At 33.6% G+C, this 22547-nt stretch overlaps 1 protein-coding gene across 9 annotated transcripts in view; it reads right to left on the reverse strand.

Moving 5' to 3' along the window:
- Positions 1-586: 586 nt before the first annotated feature.
- The window catches only part of KIF21A (kinesin family member 21A), a 159670-nt gene continuing 137709 nt past the window's right edge, over positions 587-22547 (reverse strand). For 5 of the 9 annotated variants that reach the window (XM_067009066.1, XM_059082250.2, XM_067009067.1 and 2 more), the window contains 10 exons: positions 21808-21936; positions 19586-19624; positions 18907-18921; positions 15473-15609; positions 13721-13901; positions 12060-12224; positions 9674-9791; positions 8098-8268; positions 6589-6788; positions 587-1848 (listed from right to left, as the gene is read on the reverse strand). In XM_067009066.1, coding sequence (XP_066865167.1) covers positions 1755-1848; positions 6589-6788; positions 8098-8268; positions 9674-9791; positions 12060-12224; positions 13721-13901; positions 15473-15609; positions 18907-18921; positions 19586-19624; positions 21808-21936 — 1249 coding nt within the window. In that variant the 3' untranslated portion in view covers positions 587-1754. The remainder of the gene's footprint in view (positions 1849-6588; positions 6789-8097; positions 8269-9673; positions 9792-12059; positions 12225-13720; positions 13902-15472; positions 15610-18906; positions 18922-19585; positions 19625-21807; positions 21937-22547) is intronic. The other 4 variants (XM_067009069.1, XM_067009068.1, XM_059082254.2 and 1 more) reach the window with 3 other exon arrangements.

The following is a 22547-nucleotide window of genomic DNA, read 5'->3' on the forward strand; positions in this document are numbered from 1 at the left end:
GTTGAGTTTCTCTTTATAGGAAAACCCCTTCTCTAAGTTTATATATATATATATAACTTATAAAGAAGGGAGATATGTATGTATATATATATATATATATATATCACTGTGAAATACAGCATACGTATATAAAATAGGAAAGAAATATAATACAGTTTAACATGTCACTTAGGACTTAGGTCACGAAATAGAACATTTCTAGGACCTCCATACCCCTCTACACTCCCAACTCACCTCCTGCAACACCTGCCAGTTACCATGCCTTCCATTTCCTCTCCAAGTAACCAAGGTCATTATTGTCCTAACTGTTATGGGAATGTTTTTCACTTGTTCAACCATCTATGTTCAAATCCCTAAACTATATGGTTTGATTTAATTCCTTTAAATAGTGAGTTTCCTTGGTTCCTCAAGATTAAGTTATGGTTTATATTTTTCAAGAATATTTCATGTCTAGTGAGCAAAAAAAGGAATGCATATGTAACATTGGATAACAAGAAAATGTCTTTCCTTATATCACACAGATAAAATAAAGTTTTACAAACACTGCCCATTTTCATATTAGGAAAAGAACAGAGAATAAAAATAATTCACAGCGACATGTTTATTTAAGCCTTAGCTAAGCTTTCATTTACAAACACATATTTTTTGGGAAAAAGATCACAAGACAATATTTTCAAGTGTCATACCATCCACATAAAAATTAAACTTGCAGAATTTACAAATTAATATTCTGAGCAGACAAATTATACATCCTTTTGCAAAATCCAATCTACAATATTTAAAAATTCATAGTTACAACAGAAGACATTCTCTCTTTACAATCTACCTATTTACATAGCTTTCCTCACTGCAGGTGATATAGTTCTCATCATAGCTACCAAGGTTTGCAAACATAATACATTTAAAATATATTTAGCAGCATATAAAAAATTAGATAAAAAGGGAAAGAAATACTACTATTAAATAAAAATGAAATTAAAGGGTGATAATAGAAACAACTCCATAGGAAAATAGATCAAAATATATTTCTGTTAGGACATCAAAACTGTTTCCCATCACAGAATGTATGCACAGCACTAATAAAACAATTTAACAGCATTTTAGTCCTGAGCACAGAATATAGCACAGCTGCAAAACTTTGGTCAATACAAGTAAATGTCGACATCTAACACAATCTGTTTAACATTCTTTGTTAGCAGATTAAAGTTAGTTCCATTTTATGAAAAATCACCATCAGTAATATTCTCATATCTTTCTTCCATTACATTAAAAGAGCTTTTAAATTTGGGAACCCTCTGTAGACTGATATAAATACCAGACAAACCAATGTTTGATTAACGTTCCCAAAATGTTTTAAATATGTAAATCATCTGAACAGACTATATGAATGAGTTAACAGTGGGTTGCTTTGTATTCCAAGTGTATTTTCTGACTGTCACAAAAGCAGACATGTTGTACTTCAAATAATTGGAAGATGTTCTTTATAGCCAGGCATAAAAATCCAGCCGCTATATAAGTGCAAATCAAGCAGCATATCAATTATAGGTTATATATGCATTGATAGATATTAAAACTAAGCACACAGGATAGTACACAATTTTATTAGGATACCATTTATATTCAGTTGGATACAGATATGTTTTCCAGTTAATCCCATTCACAAGTTTTTGCCTAATAAATGCAGGACAACTTTTTCCATAAAGAACATAAGTGTATAATCACAGTATTCAGTTTATGACTATCTTCATTCATGTTTAATTACTGGCAATATCTTCCACCGGATCTCCTGTGTCAAAGAGCTGACCATCTTGCAAATTTCGAGTCTTCCAAATTCTCACCGTTCGATCACTACACAATAATACATTAAAAATGAACATGTGAAAAGAGGTGTTAAGATAAAGAAATAGTTTGTTGAATTACTTGTCATGGAAACATTTTCTGAAAAGATCTCTAACAGATATAAGTAAAAATATACATTGTCCCATAGGTATACCAAACAGGTACCCATAATAATGAAATTAAAAATAGTTCATATTATCAAGGGCTTGCTATATGCCAGGTATTGTTACTATGTTCCCCTCACATACATTAATGCGTTTAATTCTCTTTACATAAGATATAGATAATGCTATTCTCCCCTATTTATTGATGAGCAAATTGAGGTCCAAAGAAGTTAATTAATTTGCCCAAGATCGGGTTTCCCTGGTGGTCTAGTGGTTGACTCTGCCCTTCCACTGCAGGGAGTGTGGGTTCGATCCCTGGTCGGGAAATTTCTGCATGTCTCAAGGTGTGGCCAAAAAAAAAAAAAAAATTTGCCCAAGATCACAAAGTAAGTGATAGTGCCAAGATTTGAAACCAGGCAGTCTGGCTCCATCTCTTAAGGACTTTACTGATATGACATGGTCAGAGGTCTTTAGGCATTAGAGCCCAGAGTAAGATCACAGTGAGGGGGCCGGGGCAGGAATTCCAGGGAGTTGGTGTATCTGTTGATATTCAGGAAGAATTATGTTCAGGTTAAATCAACATAAGCCCAGAGAAAAAGCAGGAGGCTACTAAGAAGTAGTCTATCATTCTGCCTATCATAGAACATAGACAACTCAAAGCTTTTCTGAGAAAACTTATTTTTATTCACTTAACATGTGGGTTCTGGGGACTAGTCATTAGACAATCACATTTCTTACCATGTCTCTCGTGGCTCTAAAAATAGAGTGCTGCTTTTCTCCCATTTCCTAACAAACCCAAAGCCAAAAGAATGAGTTGCCATAGAACTGTATAGTTAAAAAGTATTTCAAAGATTATGTAGTCCATTTCGAGGATAAAGAAAGTTTAGTGACTTGTTCAATGTAACATAGTAGAGTACAGAGCTGAGCCTAGAATCCAGGCTTTCTAATTTTTTATCAACAATCTTCTTATCCCTAAGAGTTCTTACCACAAAGTAAAAAAAAAAAACCACTTCTTTCTTTTCCTTTTCTTTCTTTTTTTCTGTATCTACAAGAGATGATAGATGCTAACTAAGCTTATTGTGATAATCATTTCATTATACATTTAAGTCAAATCATTATGCTGTATACCTTAAACTTACACAGTGCTGTATGTCAATTATATCTCAATAAAACTGGGGGGAAATAATAATCTCTCTCCATCCCACACAGCACATGTAACTGAAAACAGAAGGGGATATGTTCACTCATCCACCAATTTATCCATTCCATTTATTTATACAACCATCCATTCAACAAATGTTTATTGGGAACTTGCAGTGTTCTAAGCATTATTCTAGGTGCTCAGGATCAATTAAAAATAAACAAATAAAAAACACAATCCTATGCCTTTGTAGATCATACATTCTAGCAAAAGGAGACAGACAAAAAACTTAATAATTAAATTATGTTTATTAGAAAGTAATAAATGTTATAGAGAAATTAAAGAGTATGGCAAAGGGGATCAGGATCAGGAGTGGTAGTTGATAAGAGAGATCACAATTTTAAATAAAATGGCAACGTTATTCTTATTGAGAAAGAAAGACATTAGAAGAAGATCAGGATCTCTGAAGGCACTTTAGGCAAATGTCCTAAGGTTGGAGTGAGCCTGATATGTTCAAGAACCAGCAAAGATGTTATTGGTGTTGTAAGAGAAGGAGCATGCCAGAGGGTACTAGAAGGTAAGGTGAGAGATAAATGCTCAAAGGGTCCAATCAAGTAACAGCCTCTACTTTAGATAAAATGGATGACCAATGGAAGGTTTTGAGCAGAGAAGGAACAAGATCTGACTTGTATTTTTAAAAAATTACTCTGGTGTCTGTGTTGAGAATAGACTACATATGGGTAACAGACCTTGTTTAGGAGGCTACTGTAGTAATCCAAGAGCTGATGGTGACTAGGGTCAGTGAGGCAGCAAAAGGCATGGTGAGAAGTGGTCAGATTCTAGATATAATTTCAAGGTAGAACACCAACAGATGTTGATGAATGGATATGCAGTGTGAGAGAAAGGGAAGAATTAAGGTTTCTAAGCTAAGCAACAGAGAAGTCAGACAAGCCATCAACTGAGATGAAGAAGGCTTTAGGATGGGCAGGTTTCTTAGGAAGGTCAGGAGTTCAGTTTTGGACACATGAAGTCTAAGATGAACAAACTTACACTACTAGTCATGACAGAGTAACCTGTGGCAGGTTAGTGCTCCTGTTGTAAACAAAGTGAAAACTTGACAGAATATATGGAACAACTATTTTCAGAAACTGGGCAATGGGTAGTTCAGGCCTGTAATCCCTGAGAAAAGGGAAACAGAGAAGGTGAGCTCTGTGATGGCCCTGGCTCTCAGTCTGGCAGCATTTTCCAGACTACAGCAACCTGGGGAAACCAAGCAGAAACATCACAGAATCAGAGTTGAAGGGATAGTAATAAAAATCTGGGAAGTATGAAATAGTTGGAATTTGTAGAACCAGATAGAAAGGAGGAGAGAGCTATGCAAAAAGAACTATGGAGCTATAGGAAAAGAATTCCATCAATCTACATAGGGGTCCCCTAATGCCTTTGACTGAAGGTTAAGCTGCACATGAGTAGAATCAGACTATAAGGCCACACCAAAAAACTACTAGTGAGTATAAGTCAAACAAATCCCAGAGTTCACAAAGGGCTCTGAGATGTTCAGGTTCTGACCAGTGGAGAACAGCATCAAACAGTCAAGACATTCAGTAGAAATCCAAGAAGAGTTAAAAACAAGTCTCAAAAATATGAGCTGAACCACAAGTAACTTATGTGCTAGACAAACAAAGCCCAATACTCTTTAAAGGAATACAACAACATCCAGATACTCAAAACACAATACTATAATTAATGTTCAATGTTCAATAAAATGTTACTTGACATAAAAGCAGAAAAAATAAGACACCCATAATCATAAGAAAGATCAATCAGTGACAACAGATCCAGAAATCAGATATGACAGAATTACTTATACAAGGACTTTGAATGATAAAGTCCCACCTGTAAAATAGGGATTATAATAATACTCACCTTCTAGAGTTCTTATGAAGACTAAATTAGTTAAAGCCTGAAAACACTTAGAACAATGCCTGGTAGATACCAAGCCCTATACAAACATTTGTTAGATAACAAATAAGTAGCACTAATTTGAAAACAGGCCTTCTGCTTTTATTGGCTATTTTCCTGATTTTATGTTACATGGTAAATACATCTGCATCTGATGCTCCATGGGTAAACAGAAAATTTTCAGTTCTTCAAAAATAAAACTGTATCATGGAAGAAAAGTATTATATCATACCTCACCGACCAGACCTCAGTGATACATAATACTTTTATAGTCCTATCTTGTGTGTCCCACAGCTTTGAGGGATATTAATTTATTTCCCATAAATTGTCAAGGACAAAACAAATTTCCAAGGGAACAAATAAAAGTGATGACTCTTAAGAAAGTAATGCATCTTGGAAATAGCATCAATGAAGCACCAAAGGTAAGCACCTTAGAAAAACACAAAAGAAATTGGCTTTGATGTACTTTAGAGATGAGAGAAAGTAAATCTAAATGAGAAGAGGGATTCAATGGAAACAGCACAAATAATAAGAGACATCAGAGAAATATAGCAGAGGTTTCAAAATACAATCAGGGTAATCATGCATTTAGGACAGACGAATCAAGCAGTTGGTCAAATTAAGTAATATAATTGGTACACAAATGACATAGGGAGATTTTAAAGATAGATATTCATGAGAAATTACATTTTATTTGATTGAGATGAACACCTCACATTACAGTTAGTATATATGCTTTCCTTTTCAAAGTACTTATATACATATTATGTCATTTTTATGGTCACATCTCTAAACCTCCTTCAAACATCTTCTTAAATGACACTTTCTCAGTAAGGCCCTCACTGACCACTCTATTGTGTAACCCCTGCCCCCCAGTGATGCTCTCATCCCCCTTCCTTGCTTTATTTTTCTCCATAGCACCTCTCACCATGTAACATATTTTACTTATTTATGTTCTTTTCTCCTCCTTAGAATGAAACTACGGTTTGTATCTATTTTGTTCACTTCTCTATTCCCAAGGGTCTGGAACAGTGCCCGGCACATAGGAGATTCATCATGAATAAGCAAATGAGCAAATAAATTAATCAATCCAGCCATCTTAAGAGGGAAGTAGATATTATTACTATGTACTTAAACTTTAAAGGAGGTGGAAGATGCACCATGTTTTTGGTTTTTTTAAAATGAATTGGTCTAAATGTGAAGAATGACAAGCCTTTCTGGAAAAAACTTTTAGAAACTAGTCACTTATGAATGATTTTTTAAAAATTAAAATCGCCAGGGGAAGATCTGGCAGCAGACTTCTTAGTCTAATCAGAGAGCCGATATAGGAGTAACACTATTACCATGTAACCAGGGGAGCCCAAACTCAGTGCTCACAGTGTATCTCAGAAAATATAAATAAGACATCATAAATAGACATTAGAATAACTGTAATAAAAGGATTCATATGTTCTACATTTCCAGATATTTACAAATTACAGGATTTATTAAATCTGAATACAAGTAAACAATGTAGAGAAAGATCACATAGGAGAAACTTACTCAGCTGCAGTAAAAATGTGGGTGGAATTAACACATATGGCATTGATAGGACTCTCATGACCTTTCATCTCTCCAACTGGCACAAAGGTATCTATGTTCCAGAGTTTCAGAATGCCCCCTCTGCAGCCACTGAGCAAAACTGGGTGGCCTGGCATCACTCCAAGGGCACAGACCCAATCCTTATGTGCATTTGGAACTTGCTGAGAAAAAAAAAGAAAAATCAGCAGTTTAAGGGGAGTAGTCCAAACTGACATTTTCATACCAAAATAAGTTACAAAAGTTTTTATTGACAAAATTCAAAATTTGGAACACTGAATTGGCCTGGAAACCATAAAAATCATTTTCTGTGAAGTCACTCTTCGTGATTTAAAAAAATAAATCTGTAATTTGCTCCTAAATTTGTCTCACTAGTTATCATCAGTGTTATCAGTATTAAAGGCCTAGAATGTTAAAAAAAAATCTATAGAATCTAAAACATCTGGAAAGTATACAGAATTTTTCAAACATCACTTTCTCTTCAAAGGAGTAACTATCTCACCTTTCTCCAAAATGTTTCTCACATAACTAGTTTGAAAACTACAACCTGGTGTGTAGGCTATCTATAAGGATTGTCTCATAAAATCACTGCCTTAAATTTTGGAAGAGAACATAGAGGTCTAAAGCTTTTTGTTGAAGGCTGGAGCTAACCTATATATTTCACAATGAGTAAACAATAATTGTAAGTTCAGACAATATACCATATTTTATGCATAAATATATTTATATACATAACATAAAAGTCACATCCACGAATGTATATCTATAAAAGAAAAGCTTTTGAGTGCAATATATACATCTGTTGCCAGGTTTTTTCTATTAACATTCATGCTACTTGTTCATTTTGTTTTCATCTGGTTGTAAGCAGGAAAGTAGGAGGAATTGCAATACATACACACACATACATTTATAAGGAAAAGCCTGAAATTGAGTACAATTTTATCTGTTAACTAATTTCTTCCTCTGGGAATTAGGAAAAGCCACCAATGTTTGATTGTGTTGACAGAACACTTCAATCCAACTATCATTCTATAGGAAATGAGAGAACCACCACTGTTGAATGTATGAAAATGAGATGAGGAATCATTTAGACTGCTTTGACCTTAGTGAAACTTGGTACTCTTTGGAATATGTGTACATAAAACAAAAAAACAAAAACAAAATGAGAAACTGACTGCTTTACTCCAAGACTGATTTCATTTAGTAAACACAAGCATGGGGCAATCCCAGATCTTCCAACACTTATCAGAGTCTATTCCCCTTTTATTTAGGAGATATCACATTAAATGTTGAATGTTGCCCTTTTCATAATTAGTAACTCTGGTGGGTGATGATGAAACACTCTTTAAGAGGAAGCCCTTTTGATACCATCCCTAAACAATGAAAATCTACATAGAGGCTCTTCGTGTTCTTATATAGAATACTGGTGACTTTGAAATACCCACTCCATCCCATGAAAAGGTTTTGCATTACCTGTAGAAGGTCTTTTTGAGCTAAATCCCATTTCTTGATTCCATTATCTCTGGAACCACTAAATAGGTTATCCCCTTGTATGGTTAATGCTTCAATGCCATCATAATGAGGGGGCTCGAAATTGTGGGTGGGACTCACAGCTCCAAGAGCCCCTTCAGTTACATCAAACATCTAAATAAAAGCAGAAAGGAAGCAGTCATCCTATTTAACTTACAAATAAGCACCTATATGCGTTCATTCACAGAAACACACATGTATATTAACCAGATATGATTTGTTTTATTTTACTAATTTAACTAAAATAACCTGCTATGAATGACTCAGGGTGAACCTGAGCCCTATCTTCACACTACTTTTGCTTACATGTCACATGTTTACATGTCTGTAAGCTCTTAAGAAAGGCAAGCAATTTTCTCATGTGTGAGTGTACAAATGATATGTTAAATAATAAAAATGCTACATATCAATCCAGTTGAAATTCAAATAAATGATATGATTGTTATTTAAACACTATTAAGTAGCTCTGCAATCTTGGTGGTCATCTCAAATTCTCCAAAGCTGCTATTCAAAACCTTTCAGTCCCCTCAGTTGCTCTCATCTCTCTTAACTGTTGAACTTGTGATTTCCTAAAAAGGTTAGTATGACCAAAAATAAACTTTCTGGACCATCCTCCCAGTTACAAAAGTTTCCTTTTATTCTCAAACATTCTCTTACCCTTCCCTTCTTTTCAGATGCTAAAGTGTACCTACTTTTTCCCAAGGTTCACATCTTTGATCTGATTCACCAATAGCTACCACTTCACTCTTCACACTTTCCCTCTCCACTGAGCCCATTTCCTGAGCATATAAACATGCTCAAGTCTACCAAATATAAAATCCTCTCACCTTAACCATTCTATTGTCAAGTCACTAACCGATTTCTCATCTCTTAATCAAAGTTTCTAAAAAAGAGTACTTATACTCTTCCTATCTCTCTTTATTATTGTTTCCTCTCTTTTATTCCCATTGGTTCTTATAGGATTCCCCAAGCTGAGTCATATCAACCCCTCTCCTTTGGCCATGTCAACTACTCTAACTCCTTAATCATCTGCTTCTATTTGAACAGCTCCAAAACTTACATGTCTAGTCATAACTTATCTTGAGCCCTGGACTTGCCTTTCAAATGGCCTGCTGGACTACATGAGAAGGTCCTCTACTAGCATCTCAAATTTAACATCTCCAGAGTTAAACTATGCTTCTCTCCTCATCTTATCTGCTACTTGCATAAAATATGAAGACCATAACATGTTCAGCATTAAAGGTGGTGATGATGAGACTTAAGCATTAGTTGGATGACTGAGCCAAAAAATTCTTTAAAATCCCTCCCAACCTATCTTCTATGAAAAGTGAGAATACATGTTTGAATAATATGACAACACAACCAGGAACCGAGTGAGGCAAAGATCAGGAAGAAAAAGCAAAGGTTAGAAATGAGAAAAAAGAAAACTGATTAAGAGAAAAGGGTCCCAGGTTCATCTCAATACTTCAAATCTATCATTTAATAGGAGAATGTAATTAAATAACTTTATTATACACACTTTGATATAATGATCCTTGGAGCCAGTGATGATTAAATCTTGTCCACTAGAAATCTGATCTACAGTAAGACACATAACAGGGCCTAGGTGTCCCGTTAACTTTCCTGTGGACTGAAACCTTTAAAAAGAAAGAAAAATAATTTTGTTTGAAAATATTTCTTAGCATATTGAGCCTAAGCCTCAGCAAAAATAATCAACAGTCTTTGCTAAAACTGTTCTTTTTAACTCCACCTCTATGCAACTCTGTTCAAATTAAGAGTAAAAATAATGGCCAAACTAATCAATTCTCTGATGGAAGTGTGAGGAGTCCTAAATAAGTTATTCCAAAGCAACTAATATCATTCAGGTAGTTAAAAAAAAAAAAAATCAAAACTCAAAAATCTTGCTAAAGACTAATTTTAACTCTAACCTAAGTCCAGGTAAACCTTAATCTGTTAAATGTCTCAACATGTTATAGACATATGATTGATGTTATTAGGGCCAATTTGAAATTTGATTAAAACAACTATGTCACTGATATAACTAGAAAACAACAATATGAAGAAAGAAAGATTATTTTACTACACTAACATATATTCTCACATACACACATACACATATATGTACACCCATCATATACATACATGTTTACACATATACACATACATGTATACACACATATGTGTATATACATGCATGTCAGAAATACAGGTAGTCCATTTCATCAGTTATTACAAAGACATGAAAATGACCAGGAATATATCTGACTGGTAGAAAAGCATGTGATGCCCATTGTCAGGGGGTGACAATGAACCTTTGTTTCATAGTCCTACCTCAAATCAAGCTGCTGGAATACAGAGATGTATTTGCCTTCTAGAATATTATTATTTCTTGTAACTCTTTTCTTAGTTACTTTGTTAAGATGAATCTGTAATTATCATGTTGCTGAAATCAAGCAACTTGAAAAAGGATCTAACTTTTCAGAAAAGAAAGTGTAAAGATTTTCAAAAGCTGATATCTTTTCTGCCTCATGTCATGACTTTGAGTATCTTCCTTCATGGTACTACAACTACAAATCAAGTTTAATATCTTCAAGAATAAACCCAGTCCTCATCTCGTTCCTAATTTTCTTAAACAAGCACTGTATTCAATTTTCTACTTTTTATTTCTAAAACAGTACTCATGACTGTGTTTCTTCTTTCTCTTTCTCTCTCATTTATTTATCTATAAATTATGCTTATAATACTTTCTCAGTCACGAATTAAAATGTTACAAGTTATAACCAGTTTTCCTCAGAATTTCTAAAATAAATTTCCCTTTCATTTACTACTGACAAAGCCCTTCTAGATGGGATTATTACCCGAATTACCTATATTACCTGAATTACAAACTTTACTCAGAATCTTGTGATTGCCTTTTAATGGCCTTTATCCTCCATTACAAGATGAGTTCTAAGAAGATGGATATCAAATTTGTCTTGCTCAGTCTTTATCCCCAGTACCTACCACAAGTGTTAGTATAGTGCCTGCCATAATTGATATTGAATAAGCATTTGTTAATTAATAAATAAATATTCCCTTGCTGCCAAATTTTTAAGAACTAGAAAAGAAGCTAAAATAAACACTCAAATGAAGGATAAAAGCTCATACTTCACAGCAAATAAAAAATCAAATCAAAGATGTAATGCCTAGGGCTTCCCTGGTGGCGCAGTGGTTGAGAGTCTGCCTGCCGATGCAGGAGACACGGGTTCGTGCACCGTTCTGTGAGGATCCCACATGCCGCGAAGCGGCTGGGCCCGTGAGCCATGGCCGTTGGGCCTGCGCGTCCGGAGCCTGTGCTCCGCAACGGGAGAGGCCACAGCAGTGAGACGCCCGCGTACCGCAAAAAAAAAAAATGTAGTGCCTTACATTTCAATTTATCATTTTTCTCTTTGTACTCACTTCATCTTAATATTTCATCATGTATATATATATAATTCTATATTTATAAAAATCCAGTGAAGATTTACGCTTAAAGTTATATGGTTTATAAACTGAAAATTTTGAGATAATGATGCATAAGTGACGTTACAAAAAATAATTCTTTCAAAGGTACTGATGCAACTAGCATCAACTAGCATGAGCATCTCGTTCTCTTCCTGGTAAACAACACAACTTATAGACAAATATTAAGAAAGGCTATTTTCCTTCATATATTTTTTCCCAGCAATGGAGATTAAAAGAAAGGAAAATTGTGAGTTTGCTAATGAGGACATAGATATTCAGAGGTGCTAAATCAAACAGCAAAGTCTAGGTTTTTATATTAACTTCTGGGGTTATACAAATTAGATTTCACACACACTAATGCTATTAATGTGTGAAAATTGCATTTGTCATATACAGGAAGTACATTTTCTTTAAAATTCTACCTTTTAAGATCCCACATTCTGACAGCATTTCCAGAAGCTGCATAGAGGAAGGTGCCAGTTGGGTTCAGTGCAATTTGATTGATTTGGTTTTCCCCAGAAGGAATAGCAACTGTCCGGCTGGTGGTGGCAGAACAAGCATCTCCAAGAGTAACTTGACCTGAAGACCTTAACAGAGACAAAGTCAAGCAAAATAAGTCACATTTCTGGACAAGAGTTAGTCTTAGAATTCCTTAAATTCCTAGGAAATTGGCTGTAGACAACAAGAAGATCTGTGTTCTTTGGTCACTGTATGCACTGTGCCTAGCACAGCACCTCATACACACTAATAAATAAACATTTTGATAGATAAATGAATAAATGAATGAAGAAAACAAGATGACATGGCTTAAAACTCTTAATTTGCAAGTTATTATAACACTAGGAATTCTGGGCCCTGTTAGGGATGACTTAAATATGATTCAGAAAAGATTAGATGACAAAGACCAAAAAAACTCAAATGATACAGTGTCACAAAATTAATTCATTTTCCTGCAGCTTCCAGAAGTTCCCTGAAGAAAAAGCCTACTAGTATTCCTTTCATATATAAGATTTGCCCTTATGAATTAAAGACACCAAGGACTTTTTATTTTCAGTTTTTGTTTATTTTAACCCAATCATATAAGGATTACTTACTATATGCAAAATACTTAAATATGATTTATTTCTATTTCCTCAGCTAAATTCTAAATGGCAAGTATATTTTTAATTTTGAAACATTTTATTAGCAAACTTCTAAAATACCAGGTTATAATCAATCTTTTCAAATTTGATTTTAATGAGTCAACTGGATTGGTAAATTTCTAACGTAAGATACAGTGGTTTTTTTCTACAAAATTTTCCACAAGAGACCTGTATTCAGTACAGTAAATAATTAGTAATTCTTAAAATATAAAATAGCACTTAAATGTTAATAATCCTCACTCTACAAATTAGTAAAAATTAACCATTCCTATGCTCCCTTCTCTTATTTAAACCAACAGAGTTCACCTTAATTTTGATTATGTAAAACAGTTCATCAATCTTATGGCAAAAAGAATCACTATTTGCTCTATATTTTAAAGACATACATATATGATAAAAGATGTAGAAAACAAATTCATCCTCCAATTGTCCAACATAACCTACAGTTATGAAATATAGGCTAGCACCAAGGCAGTGTAAGTCTTAAAAAAACTCCTCAATTAATTAGCATGTATTATTCAATACATGCTAATTAAATTTTCCAAGTACTTCTTAACAGTCTATAATGGTGATTTCAGCCATTTTCCAAGGAGTGGTACTCATCTAAAGCAAGTAATGTAAATCATTTAACTACATCAATTAATGAATACTATGAAAATTTAATTCCTTAGTTATTTGGGAGGGAGGAAATATGAAATGTGTATTTAGTCACAGATCAAATATGACTTCTCCTTTCCTGTTTAATATTGAGCTACTGTATTTTATTTTCTCAATAGTTTTTTTCAGCTTATTTTACCTGTGTTCTTATTATAAACACTTTCATATTCTTTGCAAGTGGATAGGTATAAATAAACAAAAATGCATAAATGGGTCTATCTTTTCTTACATTTTGTAAACAAGAACTATTTGCCCCTTATGCTGTTTGTCTTTAAGTTACTTACGTTAGCGTTCGAATGCACTTTGCTGAATCTCTGATATCCCACACCTTAATATAAGATGTTGACACAGTGAAGACCAAACTTGTATAATTACAGTATTTTACAGATACTACATTGTTGGGATGACCTCCCAGAGACATTATCTCCTGCCCGGTCACCAGATTCCATACTTTACAAGTACGATCTAAAAACAAACAAATAAAAAAGAGGAAATACTGTCAATATGAGCTAAATTAGATTCTCTTAACAATAACAATTTCTCTTCTATGAGAAAAAAAATGAGATAAGAAAACAGTAATTATTTAATTAACTTGCAGCAGGCATCCTAACTCTATCCTTGACACTTTGCAGCAGGTTCAAGGGCAAAGTAGGTATAAAGGATTAGATGAAAGCCAGGATATCTGATGTATGCATTATATGGTATTAAAAAATAATTATACAAAATTTTGAAATAGACATATTAAGAGAATCTTGTTTCAAATTGCTCCTGAATTTAAAATGGCAATCCCAAATCAGCCTCTTTGAGACTTTTTGCTTTGATCACTCTTTTACGTACTCACCACACTCCATTACGTGGGAATACACACACCTTTCTTTTCCAGGGGTCACTGATTGATTTCATTTTTGACCCAAAAACATAATCATAAAACTACTCTATTTTTTTTGACATGCTAAATATCTAATTATCCTGGACTAATAAATTTAATTTGAATAATTAGAAAATTATTTTACAGAGCAAATATTTTAAATTGGAGAATTACTTGCCATTATTCACAATTCACAAGTTCTAGCTAGACTTTCCCCTCACCTTGTAACATCCCTAAATGCTAAAAAGCTTTGACTAGCTCCCCAAATTCCTGTACATGCTTCCTTCTCACTTTTCTAACCTCACTGTCCACCACTGCCCCTACATATACTCTACTTTTCAATCCAACTGAATTTAGTTTCCAAACCCACTTCTACCTCCAAGTCTCTGCTTACACTGTTCTTTAATCTTGGTTGCCAGTTCTTACCTGTCAAATCCAAACAATCCTGCAAGGTTCATCCTAAATGCCTCCTTATCAAAGCCTTCCTTATTTTTCACAATTTAGCATAATCTCTCCCTTTTCTGAAACCCCGAAACTCTTTGTCTATAACTCTTCAAATCGTTTACAGTTAATTTCTAGTTGCCTGCAACTGCACCGAAGGGGTTAAGAGTGCAGGTTTGGAGATGAGTAGACCTAGGTTTCTAATCCTGGCTCTTTCACTTACTAGTTAAGTTTATCTGGGAAAATTATTTAATTTCTTGACTCTTCAGCTTCTTCATCTGTAAAATTAAGATGCAACATGTATTTCATTGGGGTTATTGTGAGAATTAAATGAGATACAATTTGCCTAGTCTCTGACATAAAGTAAGTGCTCAAGAAATGGTGGTTGCTACCCATCTTATTCTCCTTACCACACTGTACACTGTAATGGCCTTTTGTAGATTTTTATATAGCCTGCATTACTAAGCTCAGGGCTTGGCATGTATTAGGTGCTCAATTACCAAAAGGAGATGTATTCCCTCACCATTCTAGTCACATAACATCAACACAAATTTTACTTTCTTCCAAACTATGCAATGATTTTATATTTTATATAATTCAGGAGTTGAATGAGATTATCTCTCAGATTCTTATGTGTCTTAAGCAGTTTGACATTTTTTAAAAACCTGTTAAAATGTAATCATTTAAAAAAATTTGTTAAATATCCACATGGCACAACTACTAGCACCTTTTGATCCAGTGAAGAGAAGATCATCAGTAGAATCCACACAGAGCACAGCTTTTGTATGCCCTTCAGCTATGTGAATACACTGAAGTGGCGAAGCTCTGATTCCTTTCAAAGCTGGAAATGGGTTGATTATGCCCCTGAGGTGGGGGAAAAAAATAAGATTTACTTTAGTAGCTATATCATGAAACTACTTTTTATTTTTTTCTCTGGCTTTAAGAAGTTTTTCTAAATAATTAGTACTGTAATAAAATCCAGATTGCTCCCTTGTCTCTTTTTTAAGCAAAAGGACAAACTGTGAAATTATAATAGTAGTGATGGAGTGCATCAACTAATTAGGCATCAGCTAGCAGGTTCATTCTGCAAAGAACAGTCATGATAAACTGGATTTTCTTATTAACAATTTCATCTCTTCAAAATTTAATGAAGTAATATTGGGAGCTGTTCAAATACTGTGAATTATGAAAAATGAGAAAGCATAAATGATGGATAACTGGAAGACGTGACTATCAGCTTGGAATGCGACTCTATGTCAAAAAAGACATTCTAAAGAAAGTATAATACATACCACCTAAAATACTAAGGAAGCAAATTTCAAACAAATTTGAATAAATACAAGAATGATTGCATAGGGAGAATGGCTCAAAAGTAACAAAAACTTTTAAAACTCTAACAATCTCAAAGACGATTTTTAAAAATGAGTAAGATTTTAAAAGTATAGTGATGCTCTTTAGGGAAATTTCTCATAATTTTAATATTTCTGGAATTTCTACTTTATGCCACTGGACTATGAACTATGAAAACATAAAATTTATCAAAAACACTGTCCCTACCCCAAAGGAGGTTAAGACAGGATCTGAACTGAAATAATTGTATTGAGAAGACTAAAAATGAGAGTGAATTAAGAAATGATAAATATATAAGTTGGATGTATCTTTGCTCAGAGCAGGAAGAAAAACTATGTTGAAATATGTCCATTATATAAGACAGATGGCATAATGTTAGGACAGATTCAGGAATAAAACAAAACTGTCTGTTTCCATCTTCCTGATGAATGAGAACAACCTTTCTCATTGCAAGGGACAGAAATAATTAAGAAGAAATGTAAGCCCAAGATGCATTAGATCTGACAATGAAGACTTATTCAGTGAGTTCAAGTATTTCTGTTTTTAAATCATTAGATCACAGGTTTGTGAAAGTATATACCATTGCAAAAAAAAAAAAAAAAAAAAGTATATACCAGGCAAAATCACTGCTGGTATACTAAGAGGATCAATAAAGGGGATAAAACATGTAGACCCAATTTTCCAGAAAGGAGAAAAAAAAGTGGATTTCAGAAATTCCAGATGAGTAAAACTTCTTGCTGAGTCTCAGAGGAAAATATTAAACAAATAATTACAAACACTTAAATGCTCATCAGTAAGAGAGAACATCTCACAGGGGAAGGTCCTTGTAGCATTAGTAGGCAGGAAATTAGGGGACTGTCATATTCACAATATATGTTGATTCCAATAAGGTCCATGCAAAAAGCTTTTCAAATGATATCCCTATGGACATGGTGGATAAGTATGAAACTGTTGTAGTAAGGTAGTTCCATCAGTGGCTGAAGAGTCACTCCTAAAGAGTCAATGTTCCTCTCAGTCTGGAAAAAGGTCTTCAATATCTAGTCAGTCTTTCCCCAGAACTCAAGACAGATATGGCATGTTTATTAAATTGATATATTAAAGAGCTGTATTGTCTGGAAAAATTACCCAAAAAAATCCATTTAAGTATGTACTTAGTACTAAAATAGTCATTGGATAAAAACATAGCATTTAAGTTGAAGATAGAACAGAATGCTCCAAGTAGGAAAGGGGCTTAATTAGATTTTAAAAGCTAAAGAAATTTGTTTATTGAATACAAGATCAATGGATCAACAATTTATGATTCCTCTACCAACACTTTCAACGATTTGTGCAATAGAAGTAAGTATTTCAGGAGAAAGAAAGCAATAGAGCTACGATATTCTGCCAAGGCCACATCTGGAATGAGGCTGAGTTCCAGATGCCACATTTTAAGAACAGCTTTGAAAAATCAGAGATTTTCCAAAACAGTGGTAGCAGAAAGAAGGATCTGCAGACTATATCATATTAGGAACAGATGAATCTAAAACTATTGAGCTGATAAGAGAACCTTCGTCGGAGAGAGCATACAAAAGCACAGTTAAATAGCTGAATATTTAAAGAGCTGGCACATACACACAAAAAAGGTATACTGGATTAAATCTAGCATAGCTCAGGAGGGCTGATGACAGACCAATGAATAAAAATTTAAAGGAGGTAAATTAGGCTTAGGATTAAAAAAAAAAACTTTATTTTGGGGATTTAGTTATAATGATTTCAAAAAGTGAAGGGAGTTCCCTGTTACCAGAAATAAGACCAGGAATTGTTACCACATGGGTGTATAATTACAAAATCCAAAGTATCATTTGCATTCAGACATCAATTTGAGATTCTTGAAATTAATACTCAGTAACTTGTTGATAATCTAAGAACTTAACCAGATTAAAACTGAAATGGTAGCAAAACCGCCTCAAAAGTCTAAAACTGCAATTTTGAAGTCCTATCAATATTATGTGGAGTTTATAGCTATGAACTGAAGCCATCAAATTATAACTATTGCTTCAAATGTTGAAAAGTTATGATCTAATGCATAGTCAATTGCTGCTCTTCTAAAACATTAAATATATATGAATGTATATTCTAACAAGCTGATTATAAAGAAAAGAATTAATATTAATAACCTATGAGCTGTTTTGATCTGCATTTAATGACACAAATCATCCTAAGAAAAAAGCTAAACAGTACCCTTGGTTATTTAGCACTATGTCTCCAAAAGAGTTCCTTCCTTCAGATTACTATCTTTATCCTAAGACTCTATTAATGTTTCCTGATGATATAATGTGCAACACAATTCTGTCATGTCAAAGGTTGACTATTACAAAAGTGAATATTTGCCTCCAGTAACTTATGTATGGCATAGCCCTAGAGACCAGGATGTCTCTTTTTCATGTGTTTTATTTATTCAGACTTCTGAAGAAAAATAATGTCAACATTAAATATAGCATCATATTTATTAGATACTGAAAGATACTCTAAAATATTCAGAATGTTAGTTAATATTTTATAGAGATTACCTTATACAAAAGGTAATAGAAAAAGTACAGAAATTGGAAACATAAATCCATGATATTTCTTTCTCTATTAAAATTAATCTATCCACATTCTGAAGTATATAAATCAACATTAAAATAGTTTAAGTTAAGGTTAAATATTGCAAACTTATAGAACAGATCTGATGTGAAGGGAAAAAATGCTTATTTCTGGTCTATGCAAAACCAGTAAAGTCTTCTTGTAATACGTGAATAAGATTAATTTCCTCTCCCTTCCCCTGCCTACCTTCTGGAGGATCTACTGATGATCAGGAAAATGGCCATAAAACATGGGAAAGAAGTGCAAAGAGAGAGGAGACAAACTGATTAGTGGGAAGAGGAAATGAAAGGAAAAAAGAAATTAGGAGTCCAAAAAACCCATAAACATGAGAAAACACAACATTGTTATTTGAAAAACAGCATCTACCTGTTAAAACTATTTATTACGTTTTAAAAATTCTTTTACTTTCTGTATATTTCTGTATTTTAGGTACCATAATGTCCTTTTTTTCCCTTAGTATACCTTTTTTTTAAAAATCACAAAGCCTGCCATAAACTTTTTATTTAAAATCGATAAATCAACATGAAAAAATACCTTATTCACTTCCCATGCCTTGAGGTGGAAAACCCATTGAGGAGCAAACTTTTGCATTAATTTTCAAAGAACTTAATTTCTTTAAAGAAAAGTTTTAGGTTATAGACAGAATACAAATAGCACAAATTTTTATGCTATTATATAAAAAAGTTTACCACTACTTTGAAAGGTATGATCACAAAAATATATTAAAATTAATGTTTAAAAACATCAGTGCATTTATATGGTTTACAAGTTATGAATGCAACAAAAATGAGATTTGTTTAAAGTTTCTAGGAAGGCATTTTAGAACATCAATGAAATGCCAGAACGTAGGAAAGTGAGAAAGTACCTGTGTACCTCCGACAGAGAGGAATCACTTTCATCAGACCTATAGTGAAAGAGTTAGAATTATGAGGGAAAAGAATACAGATGTCAACAGGTAAAGACACTGAGATTGAACTGATTCAACAGTATGAATAACAGAAATACAGCAAACATTTCCTTTACAGTGCCCTGCTTTTCTATTTGCACTAGATATCAGCAAATTCAGTGACAGCTAAATTAGTTAAAATTTTGTGCTTATGTTTTCTACCAAGATTTGGTGGGAAAAACTTTCTATTACTGATCCACAGAACCCATCTATCCTCACTTTCTAAAATGTAGGCCCTGAAGAGGAACAACATCAAGCTAGTGAAATACATCACTTCAAGGCTCTATTTAATTTGACTAGAAGTAGAAAAATTTTTCGGTTTCAGTAGTCATTAATGAACTTTATTCCTCTTGATAATCACTTTAGATTTCGACTCTCATGTGAAAGTTGCACAAATACATTATATGTTTGCATGGAAAGCAAATCATTCAAAGTTTAATAACCTTTGATTTTAATTCATCTCAAAAACATGGAGTTCTTCTGATTAGGCAGTCCCTCAGTAATAGTTGGGAGGTTTTACTGGGATTTTAAAAACAGGTGAGCCACTCCTGTCAGCCTTAACCTGAAACCTCCAGGACTGACAATAAGTCTGGTTATCATGAAAATCTATTCAGCTTGTACTCTTATACAATATCCTTGGGAAGAATGAGGATAGAGTGAGTGCTGGCACATTATGTAATCAGGAACAATGTGTGGGACCTACTTCTAGCTGGTGAAATATGTTAGACTCAAAAAGGAGCCCAAAGAAAGTCATTAAAAAGGTAGGTGAGTTTTTTGAAAGTGTAGTCAGTTATTCTAAGTTTTAGTTTATAGAGACTACAACAGAGTCAAATCGTTGGTAGGTAGCTCATAAACTATTTCAGTAAAAAATATGGAACTATAATTAGATTGTCGAGATTATCAAAAGACCAACAGAAAAATTTTATGACTGTGAATGCAAGGGAGACAAAATTTACTAATTCTTCATCATCACTAGTGAAAATGGACTTCCTAAAGACATTCCTAATGTTCTTCTACTCTTTCTCAGTTAAATGAGGGGTATGATTTAACAATGTTCAAGAGGTTTTTTAAAAATATATTTTAAAAAAATATTTTAAAAAATACCTATCTAGATCATTTGAAAGGACATGTCATCTGATTAAACTATATTAAAACCTATTTTTAATATAGTTTAATCTAACTGATTAAACTATATTAAAATATAATCAAAAATGTTATCCATAAATTAAGTAGATTAAAGAATCTTTCAAAATGATGGTGTGTCTCTCTAAGTCTATAGAGCCATTTAGCATGATCTAAACATTCCAGACAGATCTTAGACAATACCCTGTAAATTTCAGAAATCGTTGATATATACAGGGAGATTATAGCATAGAAAACAAAGAACTGGTGTGGGATACTGAATATCAAGTACTTATACTATCCAAAATGTTATCATTCAAAATCAAAGCAGACAAGTCAGAGTTAATAAACACCTTATGGCAACACTGTTAGTATAAAATTCTTGCAAGAGAGATTCTGGCTCAGTGTGGGAATATTTTTTCACTTCAAATTTAATGAAAATTATATTTTCCATACCCCTCCAACTTCTCTTCCCCAACAACCCACCCTGAGTTCTACCCCCTCCACCCATAAAGGTACTCTTTTATCCCAAGAATACAATTACTCAAGTTTTGTGGTGGATTTGTAGAACAACCAAATGATAACAACATGTTACGCATATGGCAATGCTTTTGTAAGCTGTTATATCCACCAAAGGTTAAAAAATTTGCCTCTTTTCAATGCAGGCTATCTGGAATAGAGGCTTTTATAGGCTCAATGAAGCTGAAAAATCCCAAGAAATTTAACTTCAGGTGGTCTCAAAGATTTCTCAATTCCAATTTACTTGTAAAAGAAAAGGTAAGACAAGTGCTCACTATAGCAATGCAAATCTATAGCAGGGAATAATGTTCAGCAGGAAGATTAATTTCTTTAATTTTGTCTATATGGTTCATTTCCCATTGGAAAAACACATGAAATATGGCAAGAGTTCACAAGTCCATCTCCCACACAGAGAGAAGGCTAAATGTTTTCTACAGACTGTATTGAAAGGTTCAGAATATTATAATGAATAATTGGGGCTCTTTTACATAATGACTTACTTATCCTGCTGAACTGATGTGTTTCCCTGAGAAACAGTAAGACGATTAAAAACATTCAGTTCATTACGGGGCCGGCTTGGTGGGGAAGAAGGAGGTGAAAGACTAGCCTCTGAGGTTCCAGAATCTGAGCTACAAGAAAAAAAGAACATTAAATAGGTGGCTTTAATTGGCTTTGATTTGTTAGAAATGTTGTAAGAAACATGCTTTTTAAAAAAAGCTTTTCATTATAGAATTCCTTCCTTGCTTCCTTTCTTCCTCTGTTCCTTTTTTATAAGATAAAATGCACTCTGAACAATTTAGTTAAAATTCTTTTTCCACTGAATCTTGTTACCTTGGCCACAAGGTGGCACTAAAGAAAAAGTTTTGTCTGCTAAAATCTAAAGTCAGTATAAATAAAGCAAGCCAAATTTAAAATTATACAATTTTAAAGTTGAGAGCAAGTTGTTCACTTTACAGATGAGGAAACAGACCCTGAGAGTTTAAGAGGAATTTGCCTATTCAATTGATTCATTCATTTATTTTTACATTACTTATTTGCTCCATCCCCTATCTCCTGCTTATTCTTAAGACATTCGATTCCGTAGAAACAGGTAAATTACATTTTTAAGTACAGGAAACAAGGATGATTAGAAGAGCAACTTCCACGACATTCACGTCAGCTAAACCAGTGGTCAAAGTAGAGAGTGTGCATGTTGGTACAAGGGAGGAGGATGGTATAAGGTCATCCACTTGGGTACAGA

Source organism: Kogia breviceps, chromosome 12 (genome assembly GCF_026419965.1).
Source record: "Kogia breviceps isolate mKogBre1 chromosome 12, mKogBre1 haplotype 1, whole genome shotgun sequence".
In the NCBI taxonomy this organism is placed as follows: domain Eukaryota; kingdom Metazoa; phylum Chordata; class Mammalia; order Artiodactyla; family Physeteridae; genus Kogia; species Kogia breviceps.